We start from the raw sequence: 12,864 nt of genomic DNA, 5'->3' as shown, positions 1-12,864 counted from the left end.
TAAAGTAGTATTTTATTTGTACAAATTTAGTTTGATTCATGCTTACAGAAAACAAAATTGTTCAGATATTTTCTTCTTAGCCTTTTTTTATTGGATTTTTTAATTTACATTTCAAATGTTATTCCTTTTCCCGGACATAAGCCCTTTATCTCATCCCCCTTTCCTTTTTCTATAAAGATGTTCCCCTCCCTATCTACTCCCCCTTCCAACCCTCCCCCAACATTCCCCTACACGGGGGGTCCAACCTTGGTAGGACCAAGGCTTCTCCTTCTACTGGTGTCTAACAAGGCCATCCTCTGCTACATATGCAGCTAGAGCCATGGGTCAGTCCATGTATAGTATTTGGGTAGTGGTTTTGTCCCTGGGAGCTCTGGTTGTTTGGCATTGTTGTTCTTACGGGTTGCAAGCCCCTTCAGATCTTTCAATCCTTTCTCTAATTCCTCCAACGGGGGTCCCATTCTCAATTCAGTGGTTTGCTGCTAGCATTCACCTTTGACATGCTTTGGCTATGTCTCTCAGGAGAGATCTATATCTAGTTCCTGTCAGCATGCCCTTCTTAGCTTCATCAATCTTATCTAGTCTTGGTGGCTGTATATATATATATATATATATATATATATATATATATATATATATATATGGGGCACATGTGGGGCAGGCTCTGAATGGCCATTCCTTCAGTCTATGATCCAAACTCTGTCTCCATATCCCCTCCTATGATTATTTTTGTTCCCCCTTTTAAGAAGGAGTGGGAGCATCCACATTTTGGTCATCCTTCTTCTTGAGCTTCATGTGGTCTGTGTATTCTATCTTGGGTGATTCGAGTTTTGGGGCTAATGTCCACTTATCAGTGAGTGCATACCATGTGTGTTTTTCTGTGACTGGATTATCTCACTCAGGATGATATTTTATAGTTAATCCATTTGCCTATGAATTTCATAAAGTCATTGTTTTTGATTCCTGAGTAGTATTCCATTGTGTAGATGAAAAGCATTTTCTGTATCGGTTCCTCTGTTGAAGGACTTCTGGGTTCTTTCCAGCTTCTGGCTATTATAAATAAGGCTGCTATAAACATAGTGGAGCATGTGTCCTTGTAGTATGTTGTATGTATCTTTTGGGTATATGCCCAGGAGAGGTATAGCTGTGTTCTCAGGCAGTGGAATGTCCAATTTCCTGAGCAACCTCCAGACTGATTTCTAGAGTGGTTGTACCAGTCTGCAATCCCACCAACAATGGAGGAGTGTTCCTCTTTCTCCACATCCTCGCCAGCATCTATTGTCACATGAGTTTTTGATCTTAGCCATTCTCACTGGTGTGAGGTGGAATCTCAGGGTTGTTTTGATTTGCATTTCCCTTATGACTAAGGATGTATGTATTGAAGATAGTCAAAAGCAAACTAATATATGAAATGTAAAATTTAGATGAGATGTAAATTTCAGGGTTCATGTGTAGTTTTCCTGGCTGGATGCTGATAGGTTTTGACACTCCCTGCAGCAGACTTTGCACTATTCCCTGGTATACCATACTGCAGTAACTTAACAGTGATTCACATGACACTTGACTAATAAGTCTTACTTTAATTTTATTTTTTTTAAAAAAATAATAGTGTGTTTCTGTCATTTCCAAATAGGAAAACATTATTTTTAAACTCACAATTTTAAAAGACAATGGATTGTGGATTCTTTGTTATTGATTTAACCAGGAAGACTTTGTGTCTCTTACATGCAGACTGTCTGTAGGTATGCCAAAATGTTCATCAAATTATTAAGCTGAGAAAAGCATCTTTTGAGAAATAGAAAAGACATATATTGTCACTGCAGATATTTTTGTAGATTTCAAAATAATATCAGGCAAGTTATAATTCTCTTTTTCATGTAAACTATGGGCCATATTTGGTTCCATTTCAGATTTTTGACAGTTCTCAAATGGAATAGTTTGAATGTGTTCAGTGTCCTTAAGTAGAATTGCCTGGGAATCTAAATGTATGCAAATATAGTCTTGAATGACTTTGCAGTCTTGGGACCCTAGCCAGTAGGTATTATGAGAACATCGCCCATATCATTCTAGTTTTGCTGACCTTGCACTACTGTAAGAAAATAAAGTAACTCCTCTCTGCTGTTATCAAACAGCATTGGTTTACTCATTGTGATTTATAAAGAAAGCTGACACGCATTCATTATAAACACATGAAATAAAACATACCCCTATGCCGCTATTACTACTCAAAAGTATAAGATTCTCTTTCACAAGGCAACTTTTATAGAGTGTCATATATACAGCCCTCAGGCCTTTTAATGTTTAATAATATATATTGCTGATATATCTTTTCATTACAGTATATTGATTTATAGGTAGCAAAGGTATTCATTTCTGGTAATGAGACAGTCAAAGTATGTAGGGTGCATGGGTTATATGATTTTCAGAAGCAACAGTGGGTAGCTATCTCAAATGGACTATATCCTAGTAACACTGCACACAGTGACATCCTGATTGCTGCTTTACGCCATCTTTTCCCACCTGACGTCATGGGCAGATGGAGAAGTGGGTAAGATCTTGGTCTGTTTGTTTTACTGTTTCTGAATTTAACATGCTACCTTTTGTCAGTTATACCACAAATTGCTTGATTGCCAGGCTCTTTCAACTACCAGTTTCCATGTATGGAGGTTTCTGTTTCTAAGATGTACATACAGAGGTGAATAAAAACCCATTGAGTGAAATGCACTGTGCAGTGTGCTGCAGTATCTTTGTATTCTCATTTGTGTTTTCAGATACTGTCTGATGCTGCATTTCATCAGAGTAGTACCTTTCTTTCATCGGGTACTTCTTAGAATATGATCCCTCGCGAATGCTGTGTTTGTTAGGTCAGGTCTTAAAACCAGCATATGGTTACTGATACTTTTATTGCCTCTTAAAACAGACATACAGAGACTCACAGATTAAAAAATTTGCTCCAGGAAATAACACTAACATATGCTCGTGAAATAGGTAGATAACAAGCACCTAAGAGGAAAAAATTAGCAAATTTGCCTTCCATCTGTAACATGAAAGTTCTCCTTTGAATCAGATCCTTGCGCAGTGTCGAATCTGATGTCTGATATTGATGGATTTTGTTTGTGTCTTCATCTTCTCACCTATTTATTGCTTTGACTTATGATGCTTCTCTGGGTTTTTTTTTTTATTTAACCTTTTGTGTACTTATTTAGCACTTACCTGTGTTCTGTTGTTCACTGTCCAAATCGGTCTCATTTTTTTTTATGAATAGCCTATACTACCTCACTTTCTTCTTTCATTTTTTCTTTTTATATTTTGTATTAGATATATTTCTTTACTTACATTTCAAACTTTATTCCCCTTCCCGGTTTCCTGTCCATAAGCCCTATTCCCTCCCTTACTCCTCCCCCATATGGGTATACTCCCTATACACCCCCCTTATTGCCCCCCCCCACATTCCCCTGCAGTGGGGGTCCAACCTTGGCAGGACCAAGGGCGTCCCCTTCCCCTGGTGCCCCAACAAGGCTATTCTCTGCTACATATGCAGTTGGAGCCCTCGGTCAGTCCATGTATAGTCTTTGAGTGGTGGTTTAGTCTCTGGAAGCTCTGGTTGGTTGGTATTGTTGTTCTTAGAGGGTTGCAAGCCCCTTCAGCTCTTTCAATCCTTCCTCTAATTCCCCCCAAGGGGGTCCTATTCTCAGTTCAGTGGTTTGATGCGAGCATTGACCTCTGTATTGGACATGCTCTGGATGTGTCTCTCAGTAGAGATCTATATCTGGTCCCTTTCAGCATGCATTTTTTAGCTTCATCAATCTTATCTAGTTTTGGTGGCTGTATATATATGGGCCACATGTGGGGCAGGCTCTGAATGGCTGTTCCTTGAGTTGCTTCGCTAAAATTTGCTTCCATATCCTCGCCTATGGATATTTTTTCCCCTTTTAAGAAGGAGTGGGAGCATCCACATTTTGGTTATCCTTCTTCATGAGCTTCCTGTGGTCTATGGATTGGATCTTAGGTAATTCAAGCTTTTTGGCTAATATTCACTTATCAGTGAGTGCATACCAAGTGTGTTTTTCTGTGATTGTGTAACCTCACTCAGGATGATATTTTCTACTTCATTCCATTTGCCTATGAATTTCATGAAGTCATCATTTTTAATAGCTGAGTAATACTCCATTATGTAGATGTTCCACATATTCTGTATGCATTCCTCTGTTGAAGGGCGTCTGGGTTCTTTCCAGCTTCTGGCTATTATAAATAAGCCTGCTATGAACATAGTGGAGCATGTGTCTTTGCTGTATGTTGGGGCATCTTTTGGGTATATGCCCAAGAGAGGTATAGCTGGATCCTCAGGTAGTTAAATGTCCAATTTACTGAGGAACCTCCAGACTGATTTCCAGAATGGTTGTACCAGTCGGCAATCCCACCAACAATGGAGGAGTGTTTCTCTTTCTCTACATCCTCACCAACATCTGCTGTCACCTGAGCTTTTTACCTTAGCCATTTTTACTAGTGTGAGGTGGAATCTCAGGGTTGTTTTGATGTGCATTTCCATTATGACTAAAGATGTTGAACATTTCTTTTGGTGCTTTTTGGCCATTCGATAATCCTCCGCTGAGAATGTTTTGTTTAGCTCTGTACCCCATTTCTTAATAGGGTTATTTGGCTCTCTGGAGTCTAACTTCTTGAGTTTTTTGTATATTTTGGATATTAGCTCTCTATCAGTTGTAGGATTGGTAAAGATCTTTTGCCAATCTTTTGGTTGCTGTTTTGTCCTAATGACAGTGTGTTTTGCTTTACAAAAGCTTTGCAATTTTATGAGGTCCCGTTTGTTGATTCTCGATTTTAGAGCATGAGCCGTTGGTGTTTTGTTCAAGAAATTTTCCCCAGTGTCCTTGTGTTCGAGACTATTCCCCACTTTTTCTTCTATTAATTTGAGTGTGTCTGGTTTGATGTGGAGGTCCTTGATCCACTTGGACTTAAACTTTGTACAGGGTGATAAGCATGGATCGATCTGCATTCTTCTACATGATGACCTCCAGTTGAACCAGCACCATTTGTTGAAAATGCTCTCTTTCTTCCATTGGATGGTTTTAACTCCTTTGTCAAAGATCAAGTGTCTACAGGTGTGTGGGTTCATTTCTGAGTCTTCAATTCTTTCCACTGATGTATCTGCCTGTCTCTGTACCAATACCGTACAGTTTTTCTGACTATTGTTCTGTAATACTGCTTGAGGTCAGGGATGGTGATTCCCCCAGACGTTCTTTTATTGTTGAGAATATTTTTTGCTATCCTGGTTTTTTTGTTATTCCAAATGCATTTGCAAATTGCTCTTTCTATCTCTATAAAGAATTGAGTAGGAATTTCGATGGGGATTGCATTGAATTTGTAGATTGCTTTTGGCAAAATGATTATCTTTACTATATTAATCCTGCCAATCCATGAGCATGGAAGATCTTTCCATCTTCTGAGATCTTCCTCAGTTTCTTTCTTCAGAGACTTTAATTCTTGCCATACAGCTCTTTCACTTGCTTGGTTAAAGTCACACCAAGGTATATTATATTATTTGGGACTATTGTGAAGGGTGTCATTTCCTTAATTTCTTTCTCAGCCTGTTTATCCTTTGAGTAGAGGAAGGATACTGATTTTTTTTTTGAGTTAATTTTATACCCTGACACTTCTCTGAAGTTGTTTATCAGGTTAAGTAGTTCTCTGGTAGAACTTTTGGGGTCTCTTAAGTACAGGAGATCATATCATCTGCAAATAGTGATATTTTGATTTTTTTCCCTTCCAATTTGTATCCCTTTGACCTCCTTTCACTGTCTGATTGCTCCCTTGAGTAAGTAGGGAAAGAGTAGGCAGCCTTGTCTAGTCCCTGATTTTCGTAAGATTGCTTCAAGTTTCTCTCCAGTTAGTTTGATGTTAGCTACTGGTTTGCTGTGTATGGCTTTTACTATGTTTAGATATGGACCTTGAATTCCTGATCTTTCCAGGACTTTTATCATGAAGGGGTGTTGAATTTTGTCAAATGCTTTCTCAGCATCTAATGAAATGATCATGTGGTTTTGTTCTTTCAGTTTGTTTATATAATGGATCACTTTGATGGTTTTCCGTATATTAAACCATCCCTGCATGCCTGGGATGAAGCCTACTCGGTCAGGGTGGATGATCGTTTTGATGTATTCTTGGATTTGGTTTGCATGAATTTTATTGAGTATTTTTGCATCAGTATGCATAAGGGAAATTGGTCTGAAGTTCTCTTTCTTTGTTGGGTCTTTGTGTGGTTTTGGTATAAGAGTAATTGTGGCTTCATAGAAGGAATTTGGTAGTGCTCTGTCCGTTTCAATTTTGTGGAATAGTTTGGACCATATTGGTATGAAGTCTTCTTTGAAGTTCTGATAGAATTCTGCACTGAACCCATCTGGTCCTGGGCACTTTTTCGTTGGGAGACTTTTAATAACTGCTTCTATTTCTTTAGGAGTTATGGGGTTATTTAAATGATTTATTTGTTCCCGAATTAACGTTGGTACCTGGTATCTGTCTAGAAAATTGTCCATTTCCTCTAGATTTTCCAATTTTGTTGAATATAGGCTTTGGTAGGATCTGATGATTTTTTGAATTTCCTCCAATTCTGTTGTTATGTCTTCCTTTTCATTTCTGATTTTGTTAATTTGGACACACTCTCTGTGGCCTCTGGTTAGTCTGGCTAAGGGTTAATCTATCTTGTTGATTTTCTCAACGAACCAGCTCCTGGTTTTGTTGATTCTTTGTATAGTCCTTTGCATTTCTACTTGGTTGATTTCAGCTCTGAGTTTGATTATTTCCTGCCTTCTACTCCTCTTGGCTTCATTTATTTCTTTTTGTTCTAAAGCTTTTAGGTGTGCTGTCACGCTGCTGACATATGCTCTCTCCTGTTTCTTTTTGCAGGCACCCAGAGCTATGACCTTTCCTCTTAGTACCACTTTCATTGTGTCCTATCAGTTTGGGAATATATTTTCATTTTCATTAAATTCTAAGAAGTCTTTAATTTCTTTATTTCTTCCTTGACCAAGTTGTCATTGAGTAGAACATTGTTCAACTTCCGTGTATATGTGGGCTTTCTGTCATTATTGTTGTTATTGAAGACCAGTCTTAGTGTATGGTCATCTGATAGGATGCTTGGGATTATTATTATCTTCCTATATCTGTTGAGATCTGTTTTCTGACCAATTATATGGTGAATTTTGGACAAGGTTCCATGAGGTGCTGAGAAGAAGTTATATCCCTTTGTTTTAGGATGAAATCTTCTATAAATATCTGTTAAATCCATTTGGCTCATAACTTCTGTTAGTTTCTCTATGTCTCTGTTTAATTCCTGTTTCTATGATCTGTCCAGTGATGAGAGTGTGGTGTTGAAATCTCCTACTAATATTGTGTGCGGTACAATATGTGCTTTGAGCTTTAGTAACATTTCTTTTATGTACATAGGTGCCCTTGCATTTGGAGCATAAATTTTTAGGATTGATAGTTCATCTTTGTGGATTTCTTCTTTGAAGAATATGATGTGTCCTTCCTTGTCTTTTTTAATGACTTTTGGTTGAAAGTCAATTTTATTTGATATTAGAATGGCAACTCAAACTTGTTTCTTGTTTTTCCTTGGAGAATTGTTTTCCAGCCATTTTCTCTGAGGTAGTGTCTGTCTTTGTCTCTGAGGTGTGTTTCCTTTATGCAGCAAAATGCTGGTTCCTCTTTACATATCCAGTCTGTTAATCTATGTCTTTTTCTTATTTATTAACTTGAGTATTTCTTATATATATTTTGAGTGTTATTTCCTTTCCCGGTTTCCGGGCAAACATCCCCCTCCCCCTCCCAATCTATGTCTTTTTATTGGGGAATCGAGTCCGTTGATGTCAAGAGATATTAAGGAATAGTGATTGTCCCTTCCTGTAATTTTCGTTGTTAAAGGTAGAATTATGTATGCTTTTCTCTCTTGTGGTTTCGTTGCAAGGAAATTATATTCTTGCTTTCTGTATGGTGTAGTTTCTCTCCTTGTGTGGGAGGTTTCCATCTATTATCCTTTGTACGGCTGAATTTGTGGAAAGATATTGTGTAAATTTGGTTTTGTCATGGAATATCTTGGTGTGCTCTCTTCTCCATGGCATTGGGTCTTATCTGCGCTTTTTAACATTTACTTTATGTGTCTTTCTGTCCCTCTTCTTGTTTTCAGTTATTATTGACAATAGAATCAAAGATCAGTATATTTAGTGAATCCTTACAAGGAAACAATGGTGTAATGTAACATAATATTTAAATTTGGAAATGGATGGCTCTGGTCCTAAAACTAGAACATACCATGTTCATATGCACACTTGCATTTCTGTCAGATTTCCATAGAGTGGCCCACTGGTAAATACAGCAACCAAACATCTGTCTAGGTTTTTCTCCTTGTATTCAGGTTTGGGTCTGTATTTAAGTTCTTACTAAACAAATTCAAGCTGTTCCTGACTATTAGAATCTGAAGTGGGAATGAAAACATCTGCTCTCTCTAATCAGTTAGTCACTATGTATGGTTTCCAGTATACTGAATGAATAGAATAACTTTTGAAGGACTCCAAGTTATTAATAAGTCATTTATAAAGGTGGAGTTAATGTGAGTGCACTGAAAGTGAGTAAGAATGTCTGCTGGTTTGCCCTCCTGATCCTACTCTGCAGTACAAGTCTGTTCGCCTAGGCTTTACTCAGCACTGCCCACAGGCAAGTTGAAGTGTGCAGCTGTGTTTGAATGAGCTTCTGTTTCTAGGTCATCACAGTTTAAAGATTGCATCATTTGGAGCTTCTGTCATGTGTTTCAAACAAGCTAACATCATGATGGAATTTTATCAGTTATACTAATCATGATATTTAAGTCAATATTCTAAAAGTTCTATTAGAATAAAAATTATTTCATGTGACTTTAAAACTTTTATATTTGAGATGATTTGTATATGAAACAGTGACTATTGAATTATAAAATCAGGCTTTTTTACCAAGTTTCTTTTCATTACTTTAGCTCTTTCAATTTTCATACATGTTTATAATGCATTCTGGTTTACCCCTTCCCCCTATTTCTTCTCACCCTTCCTTTTCAATGCCTTTACTTACCTGTTCTTTTCCCAGGATTGTGATCTTTGCTTTTATTTTGTGGCCCATTTAGCTTTATGAGGGCCATCTTTGTTACCTCAGTATTAGGATTTTCTTTTGGAGCCTGATGGAGTCACAGTGGTAGGGCATAACTGATGGCAGTGACACACACACACACACACACACACACACACACACACACACACACACCCTCTGAATCTGTCACTAGGTATCTTAGTTTATTTTGTTTCTGTTTTCTGCTTCTGTTCCATGACTAAGGCAACTTATAGAAGAAAGTTTATTGGGGGCTTACAGTTTCAGATAGTAAGTCCATGGTCATCATGGTGTCCCATGACATCAGGCAGGAAGGTGGGCATAGTGCTGGACCAGTAGCTAAGAACTAGCATACTTATCCACATGTAGAAGGTAAACAGCTAACTGGGAATGGCATGAGTTTTTGAAACTTCAAAGCCCATTTCCAGTAACACACCAACTTTAACAGAACCACACCTAATTCTCCCCACACTGTTTCACCAACTGCTGACCAAGTGTTCAAACATATGAGCTTGTGGGAGTCACTCTTATTTAAACCATCACAGAAGGAAATAGTTCCTTAGTGAGCGTCCCCTTGAGTACTTGCCTGGCTGTTGATGCATCTGTTTGCAGCCCAAGTACAGCCATTCATAGTTGTTGGAAGCTCATGATTTCTCTAAGGGTAGAGTTTCTCACCCTTTCCCCCATCTTCAGGCTTGGGAGGAGGCTGTCAGTATCTTGTTTAGGTTTGACCACTTGTCTCTCTCCTATTCTTAGCACTTGAGTATCAGGGAGTCTCTGCATTTACCATCACTCTTCGGAAAGAACTTCTCTACTTAAAGCTGAGAGTGGTAATTGTCTATGGATACAAACATAATTTAATGGGCAATTGGATGCGGTGTCAATTGTTAATCAGCAAAATTAAATAACCTCCTCAGTCCCATGAACTCCTTTGCCATGGGGTTTTTAACAGGTTCACAAAACCACCTATAGATTTTCTCTTATGGCCAGTGTGCTTAATTGTCCTCATGACAATCCTGACACTGCTGTACAAGTGCTCTAGTCAACATCAGATAAGTTATGAGGCAATGAAAATGTCTTATATCTGTTAAAATCAAACAACAAGAACAAAAATGACAAAGATATTCTATCTCCAGTGAGCAGTGGGAGTCAATAAATCACAAAGGAACATTAGACTAACATCTTTCAATAAAACAAGAAATACAAAATAATTATGAAATAAAATGAAGTTTAATGTTTAACACTGCACTTTTATGTATATCTGTTCAACACTAGATTTATAAAATTACCTCTGTGCATAGAGTTCAGTCTTTACCTACTCTTTCCAACACAACTGCCACCTGTTACATGTGGCTTCACTGAAAATGTTGAACGCATATAGAATTCATGGGGCTCCTCCATCCACTTCTGTACATGCCTCATATAAAGTCAGTAGCAGATTCAGGGATCCCTGAATCCTAACTGCCATGAAAAGGTTTATACCTATATCCATTTCTCCCTCTTTATGCACACTATTTCCTTCCCTCTTAAAATCTCACATAGGTTCTTAATGACAGTTTACTATGTTTTATTGCTTCATAGAGGCATGCATTTATGCCTGTCTGCAGAACATTAATTAAGTAAATTGATGCTAGAAATGTAGCTGCACTTAACAACTGTTCCCACCTCCAAACATGAAGCAGTGTGTGGGCACACAACTGCTTCTTAACAAATGCTGAAGTCACTTCCTAAATATATTGTATAAACCTTTCATCTGTGAGTACATTACAGTCGTGAAAGTGCTTCCCACAGGAACCCTGCAGTCTTCATAGCAGGTTTATGGATATGCCCCACCATTACGATCCAGAGCTTTTAGATAGGACAGAAAAATCAGCAAATTCTGTTTCCTGTAAAAGGCAACTTGTTCTCTGTGCTTGAGAAAAGTTTGAAAACTCTCATCATAGGGGAACATGGCCTGGTGTTTTCCTCACAAGTATCATCATATTTATAACAACGATGATCTAGAGTCTTATATTTTTGGCTTTTGGGGAAAATTGGTATAGAAACCCCTTTTAGGAATGAACCAGTCACTGTTTTTTGGTATATATTATCCTAAGAGATTTTTTTTATTTCACATGGCAGCTCATGTAGCCATTCGTGTTTAGAGTTCACTGTTAGGAAAGCATTCTGACACTGTTTACGTTACCACTGTTCATTGTTAAGGAATGGGTGCAGGTGGTTCTACCCAGTATTTATCACTGAAGTAATAATAGACCAGTGTCCTATTTAAATTCTATACATTTTTGGTATATATATCTCATTTATGTAAATTTTCTGCCCTCTGTTGAGTTCAAGAAAAAAAGCAAAGGAAGTCTCTTTTCCTTAGAAGTCATCATCCCTGTATCTGCACTTAACTCTCTGCAGTGTGCTTTACCTTACTGCTCTGCATAGCCAGTCTCAAAACTAACACTGATTCTTTTTGCCTCTCTTATGGTATTGATTTTGTGTTGAACTGTTTTTTTTTTTTTTGTTGTTGTTGTTGTTCTTTTTTTCGGGGCTGGGAACCGAACCCAGGGCCTTGCGCTTCCTAGGTAAGCGCTCTACCACTGAGCTAAATCCCCAGCCCCTGAACTGTTTTTTAAAAGAGTATTGAGAGTTTAATGTTAGCTGTAAGTGGAGTTTATCTCGTTTTGTGCATATAGAGAGACAGGTAGCTAGATGTAACAATGAGACAAGTATGGTTAAACCTAGACTTCGTGAGCAACCACACACATTCACTATCTGTACATGACTGAGTTATCCATTCTGTCACACAATGACTCCTGATGCGTGTCAGCTCCTGGTGCTAAGCATGGACAATAACCAAAATGTCTGGTTTTTCTTGAGGGTTTTAAGCCTACATTTTAGTCAAAATTAGAAACATAAATTTTAGATTTCTTTTCTGTATGAGGCGTAAGTTTGTTAACAGTTACTGATTTTTTTAAGTTAACATAAAACAAAACATCAAATATTTATAATTCATAACAGGGCTGTCTTAAAAGTGCATAGTGAAAGCATATTTCAAACCGAGCAAATTTAGTATTAGCTAATTATTCTTTCCTTCTATAGATAAGGTATCTGGCCTTTGTCTTTATAAGTAAATTTTGAGGTAAATAGACTTTAGAGTTTAAGTACATAAGTAACTTTAGAAAGTTCTTTTGTGAGAGTTCAATAACTTTTAGAAAGTTATTGAAAATCTTTGACAGATTCTTTACTAAAGCTATATTGTGTAGATGATTTTTTTTTCTCTAAACAAAGTTCAAATTCTTCATCTTTCAGATCCTGACGGAGCAAGTCTGTACTCAAGTTGTGCATAAACCACATCCAGAGCCAGACTCTACAGTGAAAATTCAGAACCCAAGTAAGCAGATGCCACTCTTCACTGCTATGTGGTAGTTATATGGTGCCATGTGGGACTAAATCAGACCTTTCCTTAACTGTATTCCTTCTGGGATCCCCATCTTATCACAGTTACAACTCTACTGTCAGAGCTAAGCATTGAGTTTAAAATTAGTGAATGTGGTGTGTCTTAGTTATATTTTTAAGTTTTAATTCAGATTTTGTTTGTGTATAGTGATTCTTAAGGTGGTGGCAACCTTGTTAAAGAATTCAACACCAAGTGCAGAATTGATGGAAGTTCGTCGGTTGTTCTTATCTGACATGATTAAACTTTTCAGTAATAGCCGTGAAAATAGAAGGTAA

General features: G+C 37.6%; 1 protein-coding gene across 10 annotated transcripts in view; it reads left to right on the top strand.

The window, feature by feature from the left end:
- Nbea (neurobeachin) overlaps positions 1-12,864 on the top strand; it is a 559,026-nt gene that overhangs the window by 158,333 nt on the left and 387,829 nt on the right. For all 10 annotated transcript variants that reach the window (XR_010063625.1, NM_001427608.1, XM_063282102.1 and 7 more), the window contains 2 exons: positions 12,442-12,523; positions 12,737-12,860. Coding sequence is in view for 9 of the 10 variants with exons in the window: in NM_001427608.1 (NP_001414537.1) it covers positions 12,442-12,523; positions 12,737-12,860 (206 nt within the window). In the remaining variant the exon portion in view is untranslated. The remainder of the gene's footprint in view (positions 1-12,441; positions 12,524-12,736; positions 12,861-12,864) is intronic.

Source organism: Rattus norvegicus, chromosome 2 (assembly GCF_036323735.1).
Source record: "Rattus norvegicus strain BN/NHsdMcwi chromosome 2, GRCr8, whole genome shotgun sequence".
In the NCBI taxonomy this organism is placed as follows: Eukaryota; Metazoa; Chordata; class Mammalia; order Rodentia; family Muridae; genus Rattus; species Rattus norvegicus.
Note: the sequence above shows the minus strand (reverse complement) of the source record. Positions and strands in the feature narration are given on the sequence as shown.